At 43.4% G+C, this 26279-nt stretch overlaps 1 protein-coding gene across 1 annotated transcript in view; it reads left to right on the plus strand.

Moving 5' to 3' along the window:
* The first annotated feature begins 704 nt into the window (after positions 1 to 704).
* Positions 705 to 26279, plus strand: part of LOC121545432 (RNA-binding protein 38) — a 32106-nt gene continuing 6531 nt past the window's right edge. Inside the window, exons 1-3 of the mRNA XM_041855962.1 lie at positions 705 to 1145; positions 11690 to 11813; positions 17311 to 17365. Of these exons, the coding sequence (XP_041711896.1) occupies positions 975 to 1145; positions 11690 to 11813; positions 17311 to 17365 (350 nt within the window). The 5' untranslated portion in view covers positions 705 to 974. The remainder of the gene's footprint in view (positions 1146 to 11689; positions 11814 to 17310; positions 17366 to 26279) is intronic.

Consider the following 26279-nt stretch of genomic DNA (forward strand, 5'->3'; position numbering starts at 1 on the left):
CAAGCTGGTTTGGTTCGCTAAGCTTGCAGTCTATTTGGTTAACAAAGCAACTACTGTAGCTATCTAGCTAGCTAGTTAACTTGCTAGCTACTTTCGTGGATGTTGTCACATTTCTACTGACAAATATGTTGATTTATAGCCATGGTGTAAAAGGGATAATCAACTCAGGACTCTATGCATTCTTTGGAAAATAACACAACTGGCAACTCGGAAAAATATGAGGTAAAATCATGACATCAGTGATCTTTAGGTCGGAATGTCGGAGCTCTAGAAAGATGCCCGAATTCCCGAGTTGGAATTCCGAGTTGGATGATCATTCAAATAAAACATTCCCAGTCAGAGCTCGTTTCTTTCCGAGTTCCCAGTTATTTTGAACGCTCGGAAGTCGGAGATTTCCGAGTTTCCAGTTCCAAATTCCCAGTTGTTTTGAACGCGGCATTAATTAACGTGCATTATTTTCCAGAGAACTCATAGCCCCTCGTTGATTAAAACCTTACATAAAAGTTATTGTCTTCAAAAGACAAAAACAGGGTGGCTCATGGGGGGGCGTGGCCTGCGGGAAACGTCACACCAAACGTTCACATGGGGTGTCGCTAAACCTAGGACGCTCCGCTTATGTATTGGCCAAAATGGGAGTGGGCGTGTTTGAAACGCGCCTAGTAAATACACCTGTCAAGAAGAAACTTAAATCCAGCCTGTACAACGATCGCGTTGCTTGGATATAACTCAACGCATGGAATAAAGACGTAAATTTGCATCGATACAGACTGGACGAATCAAGCCTGATTGCGCGCTTGAGAAAAATCTATGCGCATTTAAAGCTTCCATCTCTCGAGCGCCAATTTCGTTGTTTAGAACTTTGATATACCACTGTTTATATTGTGTTTTACCCCATTGACCGTTTAGGTTTTCCATTCGAACCCACTAGTGGGCCAACGCTTTTCCATCAATTTGTTAACAGAGGTCTGGAGACGATGCATCCCACTATTCAAAAAGACACTACTTTCACTAAGATATTTGTCGGCGGTTTACCTTATCATACCAACGATGCATCCCTTCGAAAATACTTCGAGATGTTCGGGGATATTGACGAGGCCGTTGTGATAACTGACAGACAAACTGGGAAATCCCGAGGATATGGCTTTGTAAGTGTAGTCTACATCAGCTAACAAGACGCTGTGCAATACCTCCAAATTCGGCATAACCATTCTTTTGACAGGACAGAGCGCTTGTATGGCTGACTGTCTGTTGTTTTCTGCTCATGACATGTTCAGGAAGTGGTGAGGGTAAGGTACTGAAATGTGTGAGACTTGCGCTACAGAGCGCGTAGCGAAGTGTCTGTTATTTTGTTCGCTTTTGTCAACTCAGTGATATAGGCCAATGTAGATTAATTTATATTACTTAGTTTCGTAACACACAACATTTTATTTTGATGGCACTTTATATTACAAAAGCCTTATAACAAACGTATTGCATTGTAAGCAATGATGAAAGTGCATAAAAAGTAGACCTACATACAGATTTCATGATCTACCACAGGATACTTTCACAACATATTCCACTAGCCACCCTGAATATGGCCACTGTAATTCTTACCCAACCACATTGAATTGATGCCATAAAGAAAGTGAGGCAACAGTTTCAGTTGTTTTACTGGGTAGGCTGGGCCCACTGCATATTTCCTACACTCTACTGTAACCATTACGTTTCCTTTACATTTTATTTTCTAACCTTTGTGTCCTGAATGGACATGTAAATGTACTGCTGACGTTTCCGTGCTTATGTAATCCGCAAAGCAAAGAGCATGGGTTTTAACTTGGTGTAACACTGACACTTTGTTCAACTAACAAGTGTGTGCAGTGTGTATGGTTTTGCAGTCACATGTTTTAGCATGAGTAGATTATTCCTTAAAAGCATAACATCAATTATCTCTTGAGTTCTGAACAACAACCCCCTCCCCTTCCAAACACACATGCTCACACACTCTCTCTCTCTCTCTCTCTCTCTCTCTCTCTCTCTCTCTCTCTCTCTCTCTCTCTCTCTCTCTCTCTCTCTCTCTCTCTCTCTCTCTCTCTCTCTCTCTCTCTCTCTCTCTCTCTCTCTCACGCAGACAAACACACAGAATAAGTAACATTTTACATTTTAGTCATTTAGCAGACGCTCTTATCCAGAGCGACTTACAGTTAGTGAGTGCATACATTTTCATACTGCCCCCCCGTGGGAAACGAACCCACAACCCTGGCGTTGCAAGCGCCATGCTCTACCAACTGAGCTACAGCAAATATATGTGCATAATGAATAAGAGCTGAACGATTGTGAGATGGCCAAGCGGGAGGGTTTTATTTGCCCTGAAATATTTCGCACTCATAGGCACAGAAATGTATTTACTCAGTTCAAAACAGAACGGCTGAGGAGAGACCTAATGCAGCAAATGCATCAGTTACTAGGCCTGAATGATCTCTCTGCCCCTTTTTCTCTCTGTTTCCCATCCTCATTTTTTACCCCTTCTCCCTATTCCCCTTTCTCTCCCTCCCTCTGAGAGAGGTTGTGTGTCAGCAGAATGCAGTCCCCCTGGTCACAGAGGTGTGACATGTCAGTTGGTGCTCTGAGATAAGGCTGCAGTTCTATTTTGACTCCCACACACACACCACCCCCCTCTGCCAAGCTGTGTGTGGTTATGAGAGAGGGGGGAAGGGAGAGGGTCAGTTAGACAGAAAATAAGACAGAAGAGAGCGATGAGGGGACTTAAAGCAATGCATATTTTCCCTGCCTGCCTGTTGATAGACATGTTGATGAGTTTATCCAGCCAACCAGCGTGTGTTCTGTCTCTGGCCCAACCTGTACAGTCTGCCCATTTCACCCCTGACTTCCCATAGCAGTCTAATTCCCCCAGCAGCCTCTAGAAACACATCAATCAACCCATCCACAGCACAGCCACTGTTAGCATAGAACCCCATAGTCTGGTGCCTTGAAATAAAAGCAAAATAATAATGCTGTGACATCAATGCCCTGTACTGTTTGGCGACTTGACGTTGTTACTAATATCATGTTTCAGTTCACCTCGCCTAATTTATTAGCAGAGTTTGTGACTACTCTTACTGTAATGGTTGCCATGGCGCCTAGTGGCAGCCTTGATAGTTTACTCCTGTGAATTAATCTATAATGTATAAAGTGTTTTTTATGTGCATTATAACTATCAACTTTTTTTTATTTTTTAAAGCTAATCAAGTAGTGAATACTAAAACCTAGTTATCTTAAACAAAAACGTTAAACTAGAAAATATATTAGCCTACTTCTCCAATCAACTAGCTAATTGTTTGGATTCGAATACCAGCCTAGATCTTACTCTCATCTCTTCTCATCTCACCTGGACTGAAGGCTGGACCAAAGATTAAGAAATGGAAGCAACTTTCCTCCACTACACACAAGGATTTCTCTGAAATGTTTAACCAATTAAAACAACCTTGTGCAAGGAGCTCAAGAACAGCCTTATGCAATACGGGATCTTCTGGAAAACATGAGGACGACGAGGCGGTAGGAAACTGATCAGTAAATTAAAGTCTATTGTGTGCACTTGCAATGCGACCAGTACAACATGCACACCGGAGTTGGACAATAAAGATCACTTGCCAGTTCTGCAGGCTGACCCTCAGGCAAATTACGTCACCCACTCCAAGCCATATACAGTCAATACAGAGCGCAGTGGACCAACCAAAATGTAATGAAACTGTTTCTACCAATGACTCAACCCGTTTTACACTCTACAATTTACAATCCTTATTAACAAACAAGTCTCCTCTTCTGTATGAGTTTATCTCTGATAATGACTGACATGATCTGCCTCACTGAAACATGGCACAGAGAGGTAGACTTACCATCTTAATGAATCAGCTCCGCCTGGATACAAATACATTGAAAATGCACGAGGCCACGGTGAAGGCCTTGCTGTTTTATACAGACTGCATTATTTTAAACCCACTGGCTGTTGCTGATTTTCAGTCTTTTGAGTGCTTTGCTCTTAAATGTAAACAACCAAGTCCTCTCACTGTTATTCTTGTTAACCGCCCCCCTCTGAGTTTTCTGAAATAATAATCTCTGTATGCGGCACCCTCTCCAACATTGTAATTTTGGGAGACTTTAACATCCATTTTGACTCACCCAAGTGCTCTATGGCTGCTGACTTCCTTAACTGTCAAAACCATGGATGGGCAACTGGCCGCCCGCCCCTTTTTTGAAGGCCCTCGGATCAATCCCCAAAAAACAAACATTTTGGTTGTGCATCAGCAGTTTTCCTCTTGTTTTCCTCAGTCACTGATAGTCAGTCAATTAGCCCATGTCAACTAAAATTTTGTAGATTGCTAAATTAGTTTAGCGGTCAGCTATCTAAACTTGGCCAGGGGGGCACCAATTGATTGTATTAGTCTCACTCAGATATCATATTCAAAACTGCAAACATTTCTCTCCACCCTATGGCAAAATATTTAGAATTGCAGGAAATTGGCTGTAAAACAACTCATTTTCCACTCTGCCCCATGGCAAAATGTGTAGAATTGCAGCAAACTTGCTTTAAACCTGCAACATTTTCTCAAAACCCCATGGGAAAATGTGTACAATTTCACGACATTAACTTTAAAACTTGTTAAAATATTGGATGTGGGTACGCAGACACGCAAGCAACTGCGGCCCCTCATAAGTTCCGATTATTTTGTGGCCTCCACCCCCATGAAAGTTGCCCATCCCTGGTCTAAACCTTGTGCAATATGTAAATGTTCCCACCCACAACCATGGATACACATTGGACCTCATTATCACTGGTGATGTCCCTACCTCTGACTTGGATGTCATCGAGCTAGGCGTCTCTGAAATCATGGCTGTGACACTGTCTCTGACCGCTCCAACTCCTCTCCACCGCCCAAAGAAGACCATTCAATTCTGCAACCTGAGGAAACGTAACCCATCCCTCTTTCACCTTTGAGTCTGACTGCAGTGAGCTGGCCCTCAATGACATTGTCAATCTGTATAACAGCACTGTGAGTAATACCCTGAACATCCTTGCCCCTGAAAAAACAAGTGAAGTAACATTCCAACGCTCTTCTCCTTGGGTCACTGATGAACTGCACAGAATGAAGACTCATGGCCGTAAGCTTGAGAGACATTGGAGGAAGGATGGCCTCACTGTCCAACTACTGGCCAAATGTTCTCTATACCCATCATGAGGTTGCTACAACCTAGCCTATGAATGAAAGTGTACAACGTAGGTGCACAGGTCGAGATAAACATTTTAGTAATCGAGGTGACAGACAGTGACACATTCAATTCTGCCTTGCACACTCTTGCCTGCATCTAGCTGATCTAGGATGTAATCATCCTAGATCAGGTTGCAAACGAGAGTTTCTATTCGATAAATTCAGGTATGTTTATCCTCGTTTCGTTACGTTTGCTCCATTTTAAGAAATGTTTTTCAACAGAATCGGCAGAATGAATACGCCCCTGATCACACACAAACACAGTTCACTTTCATAGCAACCACATACAAACAGCATGATCATTTTGTCGTTGTATAATTCCTTCTTGCATCTCTGCGCTCTCCTCTCACCTTTTCCCTTCGCTTGTGTACTTCAGTGCACAACACATCAGCTGTCTGTGACCAGGCGAAAAAACCTTTCCAAGCCAAACCTTCATATCATAACCGCTAACAGCTACACACAGCCTACATCATTGTCAGCATATTAGCTAATGTCATAGTCAACATAGCTACTAGAACTAACGCGTTAGTAAACCCGCTACAATTATGCAGTACAGTGTACAGTCAGCAAGCAGTTTAGCAGTTACACCGGCAGGCCCCGGTGGCAATAAATTAATAAAACCAAAAGCTTACCTTGACATGGAAGAGTTCCAGTGTTGGATAGCCATAGCCAGCTAGCGAACATTGCGTCCCTCTCTATTTGAGCCGGGTGTTTGAATAGGCTAAACTAGCTAGCTGCATTCGCTAGCTAAGTGAAAGTGAAAGTGTTTTTCTTTTAACTAAATATAGCTGGCTCTCTTGCTTCTCCTTCATTTTTAAAGAAAATAATTTGTTCAAAACTGTTCAACTATTGTCTTTCTCTCTTTGAGTCAACTACGCTCCACATTTTATGCACTGCAGTGCTAGCTATAGCTGTAGCTTATGTTTTCAGTACTAGATTCATTCTCTGATCCTTTGATTGGGTGGACAACATGTTAGTTCATGCTGCAAGAGCTCTGATAGGTTGGAGGATGTCCTCCGGAAGTTGTCATAATTACTGTGTAAGTCCATGGAAGGGGGTGAGAACCATGAGCCTCCTTGGTTTTGTATTGAAGTCAATGTACCCAGAGGAGGACGGAAACTATCTGTCCTCCGGCTACACCATGGCGCTACCCTAGAGATTGCTGATGTGCTGCTGTAGACCTTCATTGCAAAACAGTGTGTTGTAATCAATTATTTGGTGACGTGAACATATTTAGTATATCTAAAAATGATAACTTTTTTAAATGTTTCACTATTTTTATTTTTATGAAATTCACTGAGGAGGATGGTCCTCCCCTTCCTCCTCTGAGAGCCTCCACTGCTCTGCCACAATTGACAATAACAAAGGTAACCCCAGAACCATGTCCTCTACCATCAACCGCCTTTTCAACCCTGCAAACTCATGCTCTCCTGCAGCCTCAACTGAGCAATGCAATCACTTCCCTCATTTTTTCAAGACAAATATTGACACCATCAGGACAAACATCATGGCCTCTAAGACGGCCTGCACCCCACTTCCTGAGCCCCCGACTCAGACTTCCCCTCCCCTCAGCTGCTTTAAAGAAGTCACATCCTCCGCTGTGCAGTCAATCATCTCTAAAATGAAGGCCACCACTTGCTTCCTTGACCCTATCCCTACTCAAAACCTGCTCATCTAGCCTGCTTATGTTTGTCACCACCCTGATCAACAAGTCCCTGCTGACCGGAGAGGTACGATTGATCTTCAAAACAGCGGCAGTCACCCCCATACCATCACTTTCCCAGCCAGATGCAGAGAAACTCATCCACGCCTTCATCTTCGGCCATGCGCTGTTTGGGGGCCTCCCAGCCAAATCACTACATAGCCTCCAACTAATCCAGAAAAGTGCTGCCAGGGTCCTGACCAGGACCAAGAAGTCAGACCACATCACCCCGATCCTGGCCCAGCTCCACATCAGTGACCTCATCTCAATCAGCGAGCCACTTTGCACTCTCTGCTCCAGCCACTCTCTTCTGCTTCAAGTCCCCAAGACATATCTCAGAACTATGGCAGACCGAGCCTTCTGCTCCCTTGCCCCTCACCTAAGGAATGCTCTTCCTGACCATCTGAGAGCCTCTCCATCACACAGAACTCTTAAAACGGGCCTTAAAACCCACTTCTACAGACTGTCTTTTTCATAGTCCTAGTCCCAATCTAAGATGTATACTGAACAAAAATATAAACGCAACATGTTCATACAGTTCATATAAGGAAACCAGGCAATTGAAATAAATTCATTAGGCCCTAATCTATGGATTTCACATGACTGGGCAGGGGCGCTGAAATGAACATTCAACAGCTCTGGTGGACACTCCTACAGTCAGCATGCCAATTGCACGCTCCCTCAACTTGAGACATCTGTGGCACTGTGTTGTGTGACAAAACTGCACATTTTAGAGTGGCCTTTTATTGTCTCCAGCACAAGGTGCACCTGTGTAATGATCATGCTGTTTAATCAGCTTCTTGATATGCCACACCTGTCAGGTGGATGGATTATCCTGGCAAAGGATAAATGCTCACTAACAGGGATGTAAACAAAATTGGAGAGAAATAAGCTTTTTGTGTATATGGAACATTTCTGGGATATTTTATTTCAGCTCATGAAACATGGGACCAACACTTGACATGTTGTGTTTATATTTTTGTTCAGTATATTTAGCACCTAGCCCACTATTGCTATTTTACCTGCCTTGATTCTAAATGTATCTAGTCTTTATTGTATATAAAACATTTATTTCCTCAGTAGAACTTTGAGGACTCTGTAATGAAAAGTGCTATACAAATTAATTGTATTATTATTAATAATGTCATATATACTGTAATAGATGTGGTCACAGGTGCGTTTGTGTGCGAGAAAGACACTGAGTGTGTGTGTGTGTGTGTTTCGATGTACCATGTTGGTGATGGCTCTTATTTAGCATCCCATTGTTAGTAAAATAATCATAGAATTGAAAGATACCCCCCTACCCCTCCCTGCACACCCAGATGCCCACCATTTCCTGTGATAGGTCAGGATGCCGGTGCCCTTCCCATGGGCCTGAACTTGAGAGACGAGCAGACGGCTCGTACCTGAAATACAGTGGCTTGCGAAAGTATTCACCCCCTTGGCATTTTTCCTATTTTGTTGCCTGACAACCTGGAATTAAAATAGATTTTTTGGGGGTTTGTATCATTTGATTTACACAACATGCCAACCACTTTGAATATGCAAAATATTTTTTTGTGTGAAACAAACAAGAAATAAGACCAAAAAACAGACAACTTGAGCGTGCCCCCCCCCCCCAAAGTCAATACTTTGTAGAGCCACCTTTTGCAGCAATTACAGCTGGCACATCTAGCCACTGGGATTTTTGCCCATTCTTCAAGGCAAAACTGCTCCAGCTCCTTCAAGTTGGATGGGTTCCACTGGTGTACAGCAATCTTTAAGTCATACCACAGATTCTCAATTGGATTGAGGTCTGGGCTTTGACTAGGCCATTCCAAGACATTTAAATGTTTCCCCTTAAACCACTCGAGTGTTGCTTTAGCAGTATGCTTAGGGTCATTGTTCTGCTGGAAGGTGAACCTCTGTCCCAGTCTCAAATCTCTGGAAGACTGAAACAGGTTTCCCGCAAGAATTTCCCTGTATCATTCCTTCAATTCTGACCAGTTTCCCAGTCCCTGCCTATGAAAAACATGGTGTTCTCGGGGTGATGAGAGGTGTTGGGTTTGCGCCAGACATAGCGTTTTCCTTGATGGCCAAAAGCTCAATTTTAGTCTCATCTGACCAGAGTACCTTCTTCCATATGTTTGGGGAGTCTCCCACATGGCTTTTGGCGAACACCAAACGTGTTTGCTTATTTTCTTCTTTAAGCAATGGCTTTTTTCTGGCCACTCTTCCGTAAAGCCCAGCTCTGTGGAGTGTACGGCTTAAAGTGGTCCTATGGACAGATACTCCATTCTCTGCTGTGGAGCCTTGCAGCTCCTTCAGGGTTATCTTTGGTCTCTTTGTTGCCTTTCTGATTAATGCCCTCCTCTCCTGGTCCGTGAGTTTTGGTGTGCCGTCCTCTCTTGGCAGGTTTGTTGTGGTGCCATATTCTTTCAATTTTTTAATAATGGATTTAATGGTGCTCCGTGGGATGTTCAAAGTTTCCGTGGGATCTTCAAACCCTGATCTGTACTTCTCCACAACTTTGTCCCTGGCCTGTTTGGAGAGCTCCTTGGTCTTCATGGTGCTGCTTGCTTGGTGGTGCCCCTTGCTTAGTGGTGTTGCAGACTCTGGGGCCTTTCAGAACAGGTGTATATACAGTGGGGGAAAAAAGTATTTAGTCAGCCACCAATTGTGCAAGTTCTCCCACTTAAAAAGATGAGAGAGGCCTGTAATTTTCATCATAGGTACACGTCAACTATGACAGACAAAATGAGAAAAAAAATCCAGAAAATCACATTGTAGGATTTTTAATTAATTAATTTGCAAATTATGGTGGAAAATAAGTATTTGGTCACCTACAAACAAGCAAGATTCCTGGCTCTCACAGACCTGTAACTTCTTCTTTAAGAGGCTCCTCTGTCCTCCACTCGTTACCTGTATCAATGGCACCTGTTTGAACTTGTTATCAGTATAAAAGACACCTGTCCACAACCTCAAACAGTCACACTCCAAACTCCACTATGGCCAAGACCAAAGAGCTGTCAAAGGACACCAGAAACAAAATTGTAGACCTGCACCAGGCTGGGAAGACTGAATCTGCAATAGGTAAGCAGCTTGGTTTGAAGAAATCAACTGTGGGAGTAATTATTAGGAAATGGAAGACATACAAGACCACTGATAATCTCCCTCGATCTGGGGCTCCATGCAAGATCTCACCCCGTGGGGTCAAAATGATCACAAGAACGGTGAGCAAAAATCCCAGAACCACACGGGGGAACCTAGTGAATGACCTGCAGAGAGCTGGGACCAAAGTAACAAAGCCTACCATCAGTAACACACTACGCCGCCAGGGACTCAAATCCTGCAGTGCCAGACGTGTCCCCCTGCTTAAGCCAGTACATGTCCAGGCCCGTCTGAAGTTTGCTAGAGTGCATTTGGATGATCCAGAAGAGGATTGGGAGAATGTCATATGGTCAGATGAAACCAAAATAGAACTTTTTGGTAAAAACTCAACTCAGTCGTGTTTGGAGGACAAAGAATGCTGAGTTGCATCCAAAGAACACCATACCTACTGTGAAGCATGGGGGGTGGAAACATCATGCTTTGGGGCTGTTTTTCTGCAAAGGGACCAGGACGACTGATCCGTGTAAAGGAAAGAATGAATGGGGCCATGTATCGTGAGATTTTGAGTGAAAACCTCCTTCCATCAGCAAGGGCATTGAAGATGAAACGTGGCTGGGTCTTTCAGCATGACAATGATCCCAAACACACCGCCCGGGCAACGAAGGAGTGGCTTCGTAAGAAGCATTTCAAGGTCCTGGAGTGGCCTAGCCAGTCTCCAGATCTCAACCCCATAGAAAATCTTTGGAGGGAGTTGAAAGTCTGTGTTGCCCAGCGACAGCCCCAAAACATCACTGCTCTAGAGGAGATCTGCATGGAGGAATGGGCCAAAATACCAGCAACAGTGTGTGAAAACCTTGTGAAGACTTACAGAAAACCTTTGACCTGTGTCATTGCCAACAAAGGGTATATAACAAAGTATTGAGAAACTTTTGTTATTGACCAAATACTTATTTTCCACCATAATTTGCAAATAAATTCAAAAGAAATCCTACAATGTGATTTTCTGGATTTTCGTCATAGTTGACGTGTACCTATGATGAAAATTACAGGCCTCTCTCATCTTTTTAAGTGGGAGAACTTGCACAATTGGTGGCTGACTAAATACTTTTTTTCCCCACTGTATCCTGAGATCATGTGACAGATCATGTGACACTTAGATTGCACACAGGTGGACTTAATTTAACTAATTATGTGACTTCTGAAGGTAATTGGTTGCACCAGATCTTATGTAGGGGCTTCATAGCAAAGGGGGTGAATACATATGCACGCACCACTTTTCCATTATTTATTTTTTAGAATTTTTTAGAATTTTTTAGAAATTCCTTAATAATAAGTAATTTTTTTCATTACATGAAATCCAAATAAAAGTCCATTTAAATTACAGGTTGTAATGCTACAAAATAGGAAAAACGCCAAGGGGGATGAATGCTTTTACAAGGCACTGTACTCAGTTTCATACATTACCATCACACATTATGTTATAAGCACACAGGATCTTTCTATCTATATGGATCCAGGACTAGAGCTCAAACAGCACAGGGAATACAGGAATTTATTGGTGAGATACAAGTTAAGGGATAAGTATTTTATAAAATCGATATTGGTCACTTCCTGAATCGTAAACCTGTGTGTTCCTTCCTCTTCCTGTCAGGTGACTATGATTGACAGGGGGGCGGCAGAGCAAGCATGTAAAGACCCCAACCCCGTCGTCGACGGTAGGAAGACTAACGTCAACCTGGCCTACCTGGGAGCCAAGCCCCGAAGCCCACAGACAGGTGAGTCATGCAAACATACACACACACACACACACACACACAGAGAGACCGCATACGCATACACAGACACACTACGCAAACAGTTGAGCAGATGACACGCGCACACACTCTCAGCTGACTACTATTATAGCTACATTCCTCTACATTATACGGTACACACACCACACACAGCTTCTCCCTGAGGGCGCCATGTGGTCAGGCACATACAGTGTGAAACACCAGCCTATATCTGCTCTGCTCCTCTTCAGACTACACAAACATGCCAAACCACCACAACTTTCCCTCACTCCTGTCACTCTGTGGAGTCTATGGAAAAATATTGGGCTCAAAAGTAATGCACCACTGTAAAGAGAATTTAGATGCAGCCTATGTGTGACCGACGCGCAGTAGTGGCAACAGTAGTGTACTGTATCTTGATATTGGGTTGTTGTTACTCTCGTTACACTCCAAGCATGCAGTTGATGAGCTACGATGAGTGTGCAAAACATTAGGAACTCCTGCTCGTTCCACGACAGACTGACCAGGTGAATCCAGGTGAAAGCTATGATCCCTTATTGATGTCACTTGTTCAATCCACTTCAATCAGTGTAGATGATGGGGAGGAGACAGGTTAAAGAAGGATTTTTAAGCCTTGAGATAATTGAGACATGGATTGTCTATGTGTGCCATTTAGAGAGTACATATGGCCACCGGTGCTGTACTTAGATCCTGTCCTTGTCTTGATGCGTTCCACTGTGCCATGCTGTAGGGTAGGGCTGCACCTGGGTCGACTCAACAGCGGACCAGTTAGTTAGGGAGCGCCTGTATCTCTCCATCCACATAAACTCATAAATAATGCACAGGTCAATTTGCAAGTGAAAGAAGATAACCAATTGGAGTGCGTGCTGGGCAGCCAGCATGTGGGCAGAGGGTGACTGACAGGTCCTGTGGGGTAGGCATGTGGGGGGGGTTGGCTGATGTCTGTTGTTCCTTGTGGAAAGATGGAGATACAGCCAGGTTCCTTGTGTTGTCTGCACTACAGTATGACTGTGATCCCTTTCTTGCTGTTAATGACTGCAGCAAAGTACACAAAGTATCCAACTGCCTATGGCACTTTGTTTCATTTGGTCCTCTCTGAAGAGGCCATGCATATACTCTGAGTGTACAAAACATTATCAACACTGCTCTTTCCATGACATAGGCTGACCAGGTCAATCCAGGTGAAAGCTATGATCCCTTATTGATGTCACCTGTTAAATCCACTTAAATCAGCGTAGATTAATGGGAGGAGACAGGTTAAAGAATGATTTTTAAGCCTTGAGACAATTGAGACATGGATTGTGTATGTGTGCCATTCAGAGGGTGAACGGGCAAGACAAAATATTTGAGTGCCTTTGAACGGGGTATGGTATTAGGTGCCAGGCGCACCGGTTTGAGTGTGTCAAGAACTGCAACGCTGCTAGGTTATTCACGCTCAACAGTTTCCCGTTTGTATCAAGAATGGTCTACCACCCAAAGGACATCCAGCCAACTTGACACAACTGTGGGAAGCATTGGAGTCAACATGGGCCAGCATCCCATTGTAGAGTCCATGACACATTGAGGCTGTTCTGAGGGCAAAAGGTGGTGCAACTCAATATTAGGAAGGTGTTCCTAATGTTTTGTACACTCAGTGTATGTCAGAGCTTGGTATTTTGTTGTGTGTGTGTGTGTGTGTGTGTGTGTGTGTGAGAGAGTGGCTGTTTATGAGAGAGGGGGAAGGGAGATGGAGGGGGAAGGGACAGACAGAGAGAGAGAGAGGGGGAGAAATAACAACAGATCTGTCTCTTCCTTGTTCTGTGTGACTCCCCTCACCCAGGGAATCATGATAAACACAACAGGAGAGAATGACCATGGGGTGTGTGTGCGTGCGTGTGTGTGCGAAGAGTTACAGGAACATTAAGTGTTAGTGAGAAGAAAGGAGGGGAGTGAGAGATTGAGAGATAGGGAGGCAGGGATAGATAGAAGGAAGGAAGGAAGGAAGGAAGGAGGAAGGGGAAGGAGGAAGGAGGGAGGAGGGAGAGAGAGAGAGAGAGAGAGAGAGAGAGAGAGAGAGAGAGAGAGAGAGAGAGAGAGAGAGAGAGAGAGAGAGAGAGAGAGAGAGAGAGAGAGAGAGAGAGAGAGAGAGAGAGAGAGAGAGAGAGAGAGAGAGAGAGAGAGAGAGAGAGAGAGAGAGAGAGAGAGAGAGAGAGAGAGAGAGAGAGAGAGAGAGAGAGAGAGAGAGAGAGAGAGAGAGAGAGAGAGCACTTTCTCCCACGTTGGACAGCGGTCGCTGTCCGTGGTTCTGAAACATCAGTGCGCTGTTGAATTGACGCCTTGCATAATAGCAAAGTTAACCAGCATATTGGTGTTGAGAGCATTGTGGCGGAGGCAGCAGCGGAGTTAGGAGATGAGAAATCAGCACTTGCCTTAATTGTCTAAGAAAAGTGAGGAGAGAGGAAACGCCATCTTAATTAGGTCTATAATCAATAGCCTAACTGTTAAATGTGCCTGGCTTTATAAATCATCCATATACATCTACAGAAATAAGACAGATCTGCTTCTGTTTGAGTGTTTAATAGCCTAGTGATTCTGTGAGCACCAAGCCTCAGGCAACATGTCGGATTAACAATTTCACAAATTCTGCTGTTTTTAATCTTTGCTATGCTGTAATAAAGGTTTTACACTTTTTTTCGTTAGAACATCGTCTCTGCTATTACTTATCATTTATTTAGTGTTGTTTACACTCTTCCGAATTGTCAGAAAAATAATATTTATAATAATAATAACCCTCCTTTTTCTTGATCTCCTTATTGTTATTATTACTATTTAGTAATTTTTTGTTAGTTTTATGATCATCATTATAATAATAACTAATGTTGTTTTCATTAGTAGGCTTAGTATAGCAGCCTTGAATAACCTCCACCGAGCTGTAGGTAAAGAGCACATCCTGTTTAGTCTTAAAACCATAACTTACTTAGGCCTATATTTCAATACTTATATAGGCTACTGTATCAATAAATCATTCATTAGTTGATTTCAATTGCAATCAAGCATTTTCGTTTTAAAATAAAGCGACCCTTGAATAATTAGCACAAACAACAAATAAATAAAAAGTATATCAGTTTCACTTAAGGACCAAAGGATTGAAAGCCGTCCCATATAGATTGCAAAATAGTTGGGAAGAGATCTTTGACGTACCGATCCCATGGCATAGTGTTTATGAACTGACACGCAAAACGACACCGGATTCAAAAATTAGAATCTTTCAATTTAAATTATTATATAAAATTCTTGCTACCAATATAATGTTATTTATATGGGGGATACAATCTTCCCAGCTCTGCAGATTTTGCTGTGAAGAGACAGAATCATTAGATCATTTGTTTTGGTTCTGTCCATTTGTAGCTTGTTTTTGGACACAGGTCCAGGAATGGCTAAAGGATTGCAATATTTACCTGGAACTAACCTTGCAGATAGCATTACTGGGTGATCTGAAAAGTCATAGTCAATCAATCAATAATATAATAATACTTTTAGCAAAAATGTTTATTTTTAATTCACAATCTGTAGAAGCAATGAGAATAGAAAGGTTCAGAACTTTTGTAAAACATCACAGTACGGTTGAAATATATATGGCAAATAGAAATCCTATATGGATGGTGTTAAGAGATAGATGGGAGGTATTGAATAGAGTTGAAGGATGGGACTAATAACAAATAACAACAAATAATAACAAAGATAGCTAATAATGTAAGCATACTGTGTCCATAATAAGTATATAGGTTGTATGTTGGGAGCTTTTGGGAAAGAGCACAGTTAGAAAGATATGGCATATAGAAGCAAACCGGATGGACATCATGAAAATGATCGGAGCGGTTGAGAGTAGAAGAAGTTCAGGAGCAATAAAAAATTAAATAAATAAAAATATATATAATAGAATTATTGTAAAATTAACTCTGTCCATAAGGTGTAGATAGTAAGTATAGACCGGAAGTAGAGGCCTGGGCATTGTTGTTCACTAATTTACTCCAAGTAGGGAAAGGATGGTGGGGTTGAAAAGTAATAAAGGGGAGTATATATATAAAAAAATAAAAAATAAAAAAAAAAAAAAAAAAAAAACATGGGGGATTGGAAGTGATGCAGACAATTACATTGATAGAAGATACAATCTATCTGCAATATTAAGCTGATCCATTCCCCCCCCAAAAAAAATAAATAAATAAAAATAAACCATTCCATTTTGGAAATTGCATTCACGAATGAATACGACTGTTTTTAGTCTTTGCTGTAATTGAAGGCTTTACAAAAAAAACATTACAATAGACTCTCTGTTACGCTTATAATTTATTTAGTGTTGTTTACATTGTTCCAAAAGGTCAGAAAAATTATATTGTAATCTAACAGCACCTATTTGGCACATATAATATGAACGCAGCGCTTGCTCCTTGCCTTCTTTTTCTTGATCTCCAGTATTTTCCACAACTAGTCAAATGTATTCCACACATCCGACTTCCCCTTTACCTCCTGAGCAACCAGTAAAAATTCCCCAGTTTCGAGTTTATTTGTCACATCCTTTGCATCTATTTTGCTGTCACATGTATTTGGTTTGTTATAACCAATTTATTGATGTGATTAGGATATGCTATAGGTCAGGCCCTATTGTTACGTGCATGTGAGGCATACATGTGTACGTAAAGAGAGCAAGGGTTGAGGGAATAGGGAATGTTTATCATAAGCAAATGAGGGATTTTGGTAACAGAACTTTTCAGTAAAAAATGGCTGTAATTGTGTTGCAGCTTCAGCAACATAGACAGCGCAATAAACACTGTTGAAGTTCTGTAGTGGTCGCTGCAGCATAGAGGAGAGAGAGACAACGGGTGCTAGTCACACAGTCACTCACTGTAATTTTTCTTAACACAGGGCAGCAAGTCTGAGCACAATCAAATCAATTTCGGTCAGACTGCCTCTAGTCATTTGTGTGTCTTAATTATTTAATTGAACAGTGCGCTTAAAGCATCAGACAAGCTCAGTGCATAAAGTTGATTTGATTAAAAGACATAGGATGTGTCTATATATGGAAAAATATACATTTAAAAATGTTTACCAATCGATTGTTCGAAAGAACAGACGACTCTTGGTCGACCAAGATTTTTAGTCTGGGACAGCCCTAGTCAGCACGTGTGTGTGTGTGTGAGAGAGAGAGAGAGAATGTGTCAGCGAATGTGTGTTGATTCTCATCAGTGTCCCTGTAGATTCTCTATTTCACTTGTTTAAACAATGTCAGAGTCTGTTCAGCTTACCAAGAGAGGGAGGGAGTGAGGGAAAGAGGGAGGGAAAGAGAGATGGTAGGAACTCTTCCTCCAGGAACACTCTGTCCACTATGCAGACTGTCTGTCTGTCCTGCCAGTAGCTCAGATGATGTCCCTAGCTGTTGTCTTCTCTCTTTTCAGTATCTGATGGTCTCTAACCCTGCCATGTTTTATCTGTTCTCTCTCAGGTTTCTCCATCAAAGTGCAGCAGGTCCACCCCGCCCTGATCCAGAGGCAGTATGGGTAAGGAGCAACCACTGGACACATTCGAGCGGATACATTTTGTCAAGTCGGTGACCATTGTTGTTCACCGCCTTTTAAAGTGTGTTGCATTATGATTATGAAAATTGTTGCATTATGATTATGAAAATGGTTGCATTATGATTATGAAAATTGTCTGACGTGATCAAATGTCCTGCAGTTTTTGATGAGGTTGCTGCAGTTGCTTCTCACCAACTGCACAATGCAGCCATCACCTGCATAGTGGGAGTCACTATTTGTCAACCAATCATTAGGGTGTTTTTGTTTGACCCACTCAAACGTGGCCAAAGACGTAACTGAAACAGGAACCAACTTTGCCACGATTCTAAAGCTTCAGGGCATACAAATGAAAATGATATTTGAGACCTCTAATCAATTAATTTTAAACACGTTATGTTTTCAGTTTGTGAGTGTGTGATATGGAGGTATAGAGAAGTTTATTTCTACATTTATACAGAAAAACATTTGTAAACAATGTTATAGTAATTTGGTGGGTGATTATATTTGTCCTATCGACAGATTTTTCACCCCGACTCGGATTTGAAACAATCAACCTTTCGGTTACTGGCCCAAAGCTCTAACCACTAGGCTACCTGCCGCCCTAATCAAAAACTTTCTGTTGGAAAATAAGCGACCTTTCGGTTACTGGCCCAACGCTCTAACCACTAGGTTACCTAACCGCTAGGCTACCTGCCATGTTGATCTGAGCCTTGCTGTTTGAAAATCACTACAGTGTCCCACTTTCGGCTGTCGCAGATGCACCTCCCCCGACTTAACTCGCCGACTTTTGTCTACAGTCGTGATCAAAAGTTTTGAGAATGACACAAATATTAATTTTCACAAAGTCTGCTGCCTCAGTTTTTATGATGGCAATTTGCATATAATCCAGAATGTTATGAAGAGTGATCAGATGAATTGCAAAGTCCCTCTTTGCCATGAAAATGAACTTAATCCCTCAAAAACATTTCCACTGCATTTCAGCCCTGCCACAAAAGGACCAGCTGACATCATGTCAGTGATGCTCTCGTTAACACAGGTGAGAGTGTTGACGAGGACAAGGCTGGAGATCACTCTGTCATGCTGATTGAGTTAGAATAACAGACTGGAAGCTTTAAAAGGAGGGTGGTGCTTGAAATCATTGTTCTTCCTCTGTTAACCATGGTTACCTGCAAGGAAACACGTGCCGTCATCATTGCTTTGCACAAAAAGGGCTTCAAAGGCAAGGATATTGCTGCTAGTAAGATTGCACCTAAATCAACCATTTATCGGATCATCAAGAACTTCAAGGAGAGAGGTTCAATTGTTGTGAAGAAGGCTTCAGGGTGCCCAAGAAAGTCCAGCAAGCGCCAGGACCGTCTCCTAAAGTTGATTCAGCTGCGGTATCGGGGCACCACCAGTGCAGAGCTTGCTCAGGAATGGCAGCAGGCAGGTGTGAGTACATCTGCACGCACAGTGAGGCGAAGACTTTTGGAGGATGGCCTGGTGTCAAGAAGGGCAGCGAGGAAGCCACCTCTCCAGGAAAAACATAATGGACAGACTGATATTCTGCAAAAGGTACAGGGATTGGACTGCTGAGGACTGGGGTGAAGTCATTTTCTCTGATGAATCCCCTTTACGATTGTTTGGGGCATCTGGAAAAAAGCTTGTCCGGAGAAGACAAGGTGAGCACTACCATCAGTCCTGTGTCATGCCAACAGTAAAGCATCCTGAGACCATTCATGTGTGGGGTTGCTTCTCAGCCAAGGGAGTGGGCTCACTCACAATTTTGCCTAAGAAAACAGCCATGAATAAAGAATGGTACCAACACATCCTCCGAGAGCAACTTCTCCCAACCATCCAAGAACAGTTTGGTGACGAACAATGCCTTTTCCAGCATGATGGAGCACCTTGCCATAAGGCAAAAGTGATAACTAAGTGGCTCGGGGAACAAAACATCAACATTTTGGGTCCATGGCCAGGAAACTCCCTAGACCTTAATCCCATTGAGAACTTGTGGTCAATCCTCAAGAGGCGGGTGGACAAACAAAAACCCACAAATTCTGACAAACTCCAAGCATTGATTATGCAAGAATGGGCTGCCATCAGTCAGGATGTGGCCCAGAAGTTAATTGACAGCATGCCAGGGCGGATTGCAGAGGTCTTGAAAAAGAAGGGTCAACACTGCAAATATTGACTCTTTGCATAAACTTAATGTAATTGTCAATAAAAGCCTTTGACACTTATGGAATGCTTGTAATTATACTTCAGTATACCATAGTAACATCTGACAAAAACATCTAAAAACACTGAAGCAGCAAACTTTGAAGACCAATACTTGTGTCATTCTCAAAACTTTGGACTACGACTGTACAGTCTGCTTTGTTTGTCTGTCATCTCTTTCCCTTATCTGTTCTCTTCATCGCTTCCTCCCATCTCCTCTGTTACCAATGCCATACACACAGTCTTTTCTGTTGTCTTTTTCTCCTTCTGGTCACCTGTCTGTCCCTCTTTCTATCTGTCTATCTGTGTCTAACGTGAGATGCCTGGGCTTCCAAGGCTAATCTTTGTCTGTCTGTTTAGTTGTGTGTTCATCCCTTTGATGTTGTAACTGATAGTCCCAATGGTCTCTCTCATGGGAACAAACAACGTGCTGTATGTTTGTGCTCTACCAATAAGGTCCTCGCTCTCTTTTATTTGTAATTTGTTTTAAATCCTGTCTCTCTCATACAATGGTCTCTCTCATGCAGTCTGAGAATGACCCTTCCCTCAGCCAGCTGTGCTACCATCAGTTACAAGAGAACAGAACTCAGTGAGAATACCCTGATTCCTGCCTGCTTCACTTAACTGGCTGGCCTGCTGTTGTTTCCTAACATGGCTGCATTTGGACATTGGGATATTCTTAGCCTGCTTATGGCTCTCTTTCTCTCCCTCCTCCCTCTGTATCTTTCCTTCATATCTCTCTCTCTCTCTCTCTCTCTCTCTCCCTCCTCCATCTGTATCTTTCCTTCACCTCTCTCTCTCTCTCTCTCTCTCTCTCTCTCTCTCGCTCTCTCGCTCTCTCTCTCTCTCGCTCTCTCGCTCTCTCGCTCTCTCGCTCTCTCTCTCTCTCTCTCTCTCTCTCTCTCTCTCTCTTCTCTCTCTCTCTCTCTCTCTCTCTCTCTCTCTCTCTCTCTCTCTCTCTCTCTCTCTCTCTCTCTCTCTCTGTGTGTCTCTCATTAAGTTAGTAAGAAGTCCCATTCTTACTTTGGTTGACCTACACAGGGCGATGAGCTGCTAGTCAAACCATTACAACTCCTCCCTACACACACACTTCTTCCAGGGAATGAGTGTGTTGTGAAAACAGGCTGAGTAGAGAGGGGGGGGGGGGGTAGCCTGTGAGTCTTGGTGTGATATATAGGTGTACAGTGGCATGGGATGTGTGTGTGTGTGTGTTTGTTCTTGTGTGAGGAAGAGCACTGTTGACACATATACCCTGTTGAAACCCTGTTTCAAGCAACTCACTCTCATGCTGATCAGTGTCAGTCTGGTTCTGAATATTCAGTACCAAAGTTATTGCAGTGATCTACTTCAGAACGGAAGCCTGCTAACTCACTCTGTTTAACCCATAAACAAAACATTTCTCTGGCATCTAATTGGTCAGAAGTGAGATAACCAGAGCTGTCCATGTCTTCTGATGAGTGCTATACTATATTAAGCTAAATTACAATTTCCTATTCTGTGAGGCCGGTCTGGTTGGGCTGTGTGTTCTGTAGACTAGAGCAGTAGCAGAGATTGTGATAGGCCCTTCAAACCCCCACGCCTCACAGGGCTATTAATATTGCAGCCGCCAGCCCTCAATTATTGAATGATATATTGAGTGATAAGGGAATTGAGGCTGACCCAGATGAGCCTCTGAATGAATGATGGCGGACTGATTGAATGTCTCCTTCAGAGAACCAATGTACAATTAAAGCACAAGTTCTCCATCTCCTCTACTGGGTTTGATCATGATAATATCACTGTCTGTCTGCCACCACAATGAAAATTACTTGCTCTTTCTTCATCTTCTGTGGAAGTCACTAGGGATAGAGTTTTCACTTGTGTCACTTGTGTGGCTCAGTTGGTTGAGCATGGCACTTGTACCGCCAGGGTTCTGGGTTCGATTCCCAAGGGGGATAATTTGATTTACACAACATGCCTACCACTTTGAAGATGCAAAATATTTGTTATTGTGAAACAAACAAGAAAAAAGAAAAGAAAAAAGAACTTGAGCGTGCATAACTATTCACCCCCCAAAGTCAATACTTTGTAGAGCCACCTTTTGCAGCAATTACAGCTGCAAGTCTCTTGGGGTATGTCTCTATAAGCTTGGCACATCTAGCCACTGGGATTTTTGCCCATTCTTCAAGGCAAAACTGCTCCAGCTCCTTCAAGTTGGATGGGTTCCGCTGGTGTACAGCAATCTTTAAGTCATACCACAGATTCTCAATTGGATTGAGGTCTGGGCTTTGACTAGGCCATTCCAAGACATTTAAATGTTTCCCTTAAACCACTCAAGTGTTACTTTAGCAGTATGCTTAGGGTCATTATCCTGCTGGAAGGTGAACCTCCGTCCCAGTCTCAAATCTCTGGAAGACTGAAACAGGTTTCCCTCAAGAATTTCCCTGTATTTAGTGCCATCCATCATTCCTTCAATTCTGACCAGTTTCCCAGTCCTTGCCGATGAAAAACATCCCCACATCATGATGCTGCCACCACCATGCTACACTGTGGGGATGGTGTTCTCGGGGTGATGGGTTTGCACCAGACATAGCGTTTTCCTTGATGGCCAAAAAGCTCAATTTTAGTCTCATCTGACCAGAGTACCTTCTTCCATATGTTTGGGGAGTTTTGGCAAACACCAAACGTGTTTGCTTATTTTTTTCTTTAAGCAATGGCTTTTTTCTGGCCACTCTTCTGTAAAGCCCAGCTCTGTGGAGTGTACGGCTTAAAGTGGTCCTATGGACAGATACTCCAATCTCCGCTGTGGAGCTTTGCAGCTCCTTCAGGGTTATCTTTGGTCTCTTTGTTGCCTCTCTGATTAATGCCCTCCTTGCCTGGTCCATGAGTTTTGCTGGGCGGCCCTCTCTTGGCAGGTTTGTTATGGTGCCATATTCTTTCAATTTTTAAATAATGGATTTAATGGTGCTCCGTGGGATGTTCAAAGTTTCTGATATTTTTTTATAACCCAACCCTGATCTGTACTTCTCCACAACTTTGTCCCTGACCTGTTTGGAGAGCTCCTTGGTCTTCGTGGTGCCGCTTGCTTGGTGGTGCCCCTTGCTTAGTGGTGTTGCAGACTCTGGGGCCTTTCAGAACAGGTGTATATATACTGAGATCATGTGACAGATCATGTGACACTTAAATTCACACAGGTGGACTTTATTTAACTAATTATGTGACTTCTGAAGGTAATTGGTTGCACCAGATCTTATTTAGGGGCTTCATTGCAAAGGGGGTGAATACATATGCACGCACCCCTTTTCCGTTATTTATTTTTTAGAATTCTTTGAAATAAGTTATTTTTTTCATTTCACTTCACCAATTTGGACTATTTTGTGTATGTCCATTACATGAAATCCAAATAAAAATCGATTGAAATTACAGGTTGTAATGCAACAAAATAGGAAAAACGCCAAGGGGGATGAATACTTTTGCAAGGCACTGTATGCACTTACTACTGTGTCGCTCTGGATAAGAGCATCTGATAAAATGACAAAAATGTAAAAAAAAATGGAGATTCATCTATATTCATGAAGCCTTGACTACCCTGTCAAAACACCAATGCCCCAAAAACACACCCAAACTTTTGTCAGTAAGTAAGCACCATTATCTCAGAGCTAATACTGTCAGACTCCTCCTGTGGGGAGTTCCTCCTTCTTATCTCTAGGACCCTCTCTGTCTTTAGGACCCTCTCTGTCTTTAGGACCCTCTCTGTCTCTAGGACCCTCTCTGTCTCTAGGACCCTCTCTGTCTCTAGGACCCTCTCTGTCTCTAGGACCCTCTCTGTCTTTAGGACCCTCTCTGTCTCTAGGACCCTCTCTGTCTCTAGGACCCTCTCTGTCTCTAGGACCCTCTCTGTCTTTAGGACCCTCTCTGTCTCTAGGACCCTCTCTGTCTCTAGGACCCTCTCTGTCTCTAGGACCCTATCTGTCTCTAGGACCCTCTCTGTCTCTAGGACCCTCTCTGTCTCTAGGACCCCTGAGGCACCATCTGTTCCAGCTAGCTGGCAGGGCGCTGACAGAGAAGTGAGATTAAGGCACTTAATTCAAATTCTGTTCTTTTTTTGAAGGAGGTGGCCGGGCAGGTGTGGTGTGGTGTTTGAAGGACTGAGGTGTGTTTCCTGTTGAAACACAGAGATAGGGTGGGGTTGGAGGAGGGGAGTTGGGGGGGGGGTATTAGGGGCTCAGTCACTGCACACACACCTGTGGGGGGGGACAGACAGGACAGGATGTGAGGGCTGGTGGGTGGATGGGTGTGTGTGCATTGTAAGTAGAGTTGTCCTTTGCTGCAGTGGCAGTGTTAGAATGACTCAAACTGAGCCTCGCTGGTAAACATCCTATCATCCTCCCAAACTCTTTCTCTCTCTCCCCCCTCCCTCCTTTATCTTTTTTGCAGTCTCCTCGTTCCCTTAGCTTTTCCTTCCTTCCTTTCTCTTTCTTGCTCTTTCTGTCTCAATTTCAATTCAATTTCAATTTAAGGGGCTTTATTGACATGGGAAACATATGTTTACATTGCCAAAGCAAGTGAAATAGATAATAAAACATTTACAGTAAACATTACACTCACAAAAGTTCCAAAATAATAAAGACATTTAAAGTGTCATATTATGTCTATATACAGTGTTGTAATGATGTGCAAATAGTTAAAGTACAAAAGGGAAAATAAATAAACAGAAATATAGGTTGTATTTACAATGGTGTTTGTTCTTCACTGGTTGCCCTTTTCTTGTGGCAACAGGTCACGAATATTGCTGCTGTGATTGCACACTGTGGTATTTCACCCAATAGAAATGGGAGTTTATCAAAATTGGATTGTGGGTCTTTGTAATCTGAGGGACATATGTGTCTCTAATATGGTCATACATTTGGGAGGAAGTTAGGAAGTGCAGCTCAGTTTCCACCTAATTTTGTGAGCTGTGTGCACATAGCCTGTCTTCTCTTGAGAGCCAGGTCTGCCTTTGGCAGCCTTTCTCAATACATTTACATTTACATTTACGTCATTTAGCAGACGCTCTTATCCAGAGTGACTTACAAATAGGTGCATTCACCTTATAGCCAGTGGGATCACCACTTTACAATTATTATTATTTTTTTTTATTTTTATTTTTTTTTTTGGGTTGGGGTTTGGGTTGGGGTAAGGGGGGGGGTAGAAGGATTACTTTATCATATCCCAGGTATTCCTTAAAGAGGTGGGGTTTCAAATGTCTCCGGAAGGTGGTGAGTGACTCCGCTGTCCTGGCGTCGTGAGGGAGCTTGTTCCACCATTGGGGTGCCAGAGCAGCGAACAGTTTTGACTGGGCTGGGAGGGAACTATGCTTCCGCAGAGGTAGGGGAGCCAGCAGGCCAGAGGTGGATGAACGCAATGCCCTCGTTTGGGTGTAGGGACTGATCAGAGCCTGAAGGTACGGAGGTGCCGTTCCCCTCACAGCTCCGTAGGCAAGCACCATGGTCTTGTAGCAGATGCGAGCTTCAACTGGAAGCCAGTGGAGTGTGCGGAGGAGCGGGGTGACGTGAGAGAACTTGGGAAGGTTGAACACCAGACGGGCTGCGGCATTCTGGATGAGTTGTAGGGGTTTAATGGCACAGGCAGGGAGCCCAGCCAACAGCGAGTTGCAGTAATCCAGACGGGAGATGACAAGTGCCTGGATTAGGACCTGTGCCGCTTCCTGTGTAAGGCAGGGTCGTACTCTCCGAATGTTGTAGAGCATGAACCTACAGGATCGGGTCACCGCCTTGATGTTAGCAGAGAACGACAGGGTGTTGTCCAGGGTCACGCCAAGGCTCTTAGCACTCTGGGAGGAGGACACAACGGAGTTGTCAACCGTGATGGCGAGATCATGGAACAGGCAGTCCTTCCCCGGGAGGAAGAGCAGCTCCGTCTTGCCAAGGTTCAGCTTGAGGTGGTGATCCGTCATCCATACTGATATGTCTGCCAGACATGCAGAGATGCAATTCGCCACCTGGTTATCAGAAGGGGGAAAGGAGAAGATTAGTTGTGTGTCGTCAGCGTAGCAATGATAGGAGAGGCCATGTGAGGATATGACAGAGCCAAGTGACTTGGTGTATAGCGAGAATAGGAGAGGGCCTAGAACTGAGCCCTGGGGGACACCAGTGGTGAGAGCACGTGGTGCGGAGACAGCTTCTCGCCATGCCACTTGGTAGGAGCGACCGGTCAGGTAGGACGCAATCCAAGAGTGAGCCGCGCCGGAGATGCCCAGCTCGGAGAGGGTGGAGAGGAGGATCTGATGGTTCACAGTATCAAAGGCAGCAGACAGGTCTAGAAGGACAAGAGCAGAGGAGAGAGAGTTGGCTATGCTCACTGGATCTGTACATAGTCAAAGATTTCCTTAATTTTGGGTCAGTCACAGTTGTCAGGTATTCTGCCACTGTGTACTCTCTGTTTAGGGCCAAATAGCATTGTAGTTTGCGCATTTTTTAAAAAATTATTTCCAATGTGTCAAGTAATTATCTTTTTGTTTTCTCATGATTTGGTTGGGTCTAATTGTGTTGCTGTCCTGGGGCTCTGTGGGGTCTGTTTGTGTTTGTGAACAGAGCATCAGGACCAGCTTGCTTAGGGGGCTCTTCTCCAGGTTCATTTCTCTGTAGGTTATGGCTTTGTTATTGAAGGTTTGGGAATCGCTTCCTTTTAGGTGGTTGTAGAATTTAAAGGCTGATGT

The sequence above is a fragment of the Coregonus clupeaformis genome, unplaced genomic scaffold (assembly GCF_020615455.1).
Source record: "Coregonus clupeaformis isolate EN_2021a unplaced genomic scaffold, ASM2061545v1 scaf0012, whole genome shotgun sequence".
NCBI classification, from domain to species: domain Eukaryota; kingdom Metazoa; phylum Chordata; class Actinopteri; order Salmoniformes; family Salmonidae; genus Coregonus; species Coregonus clupeaformis.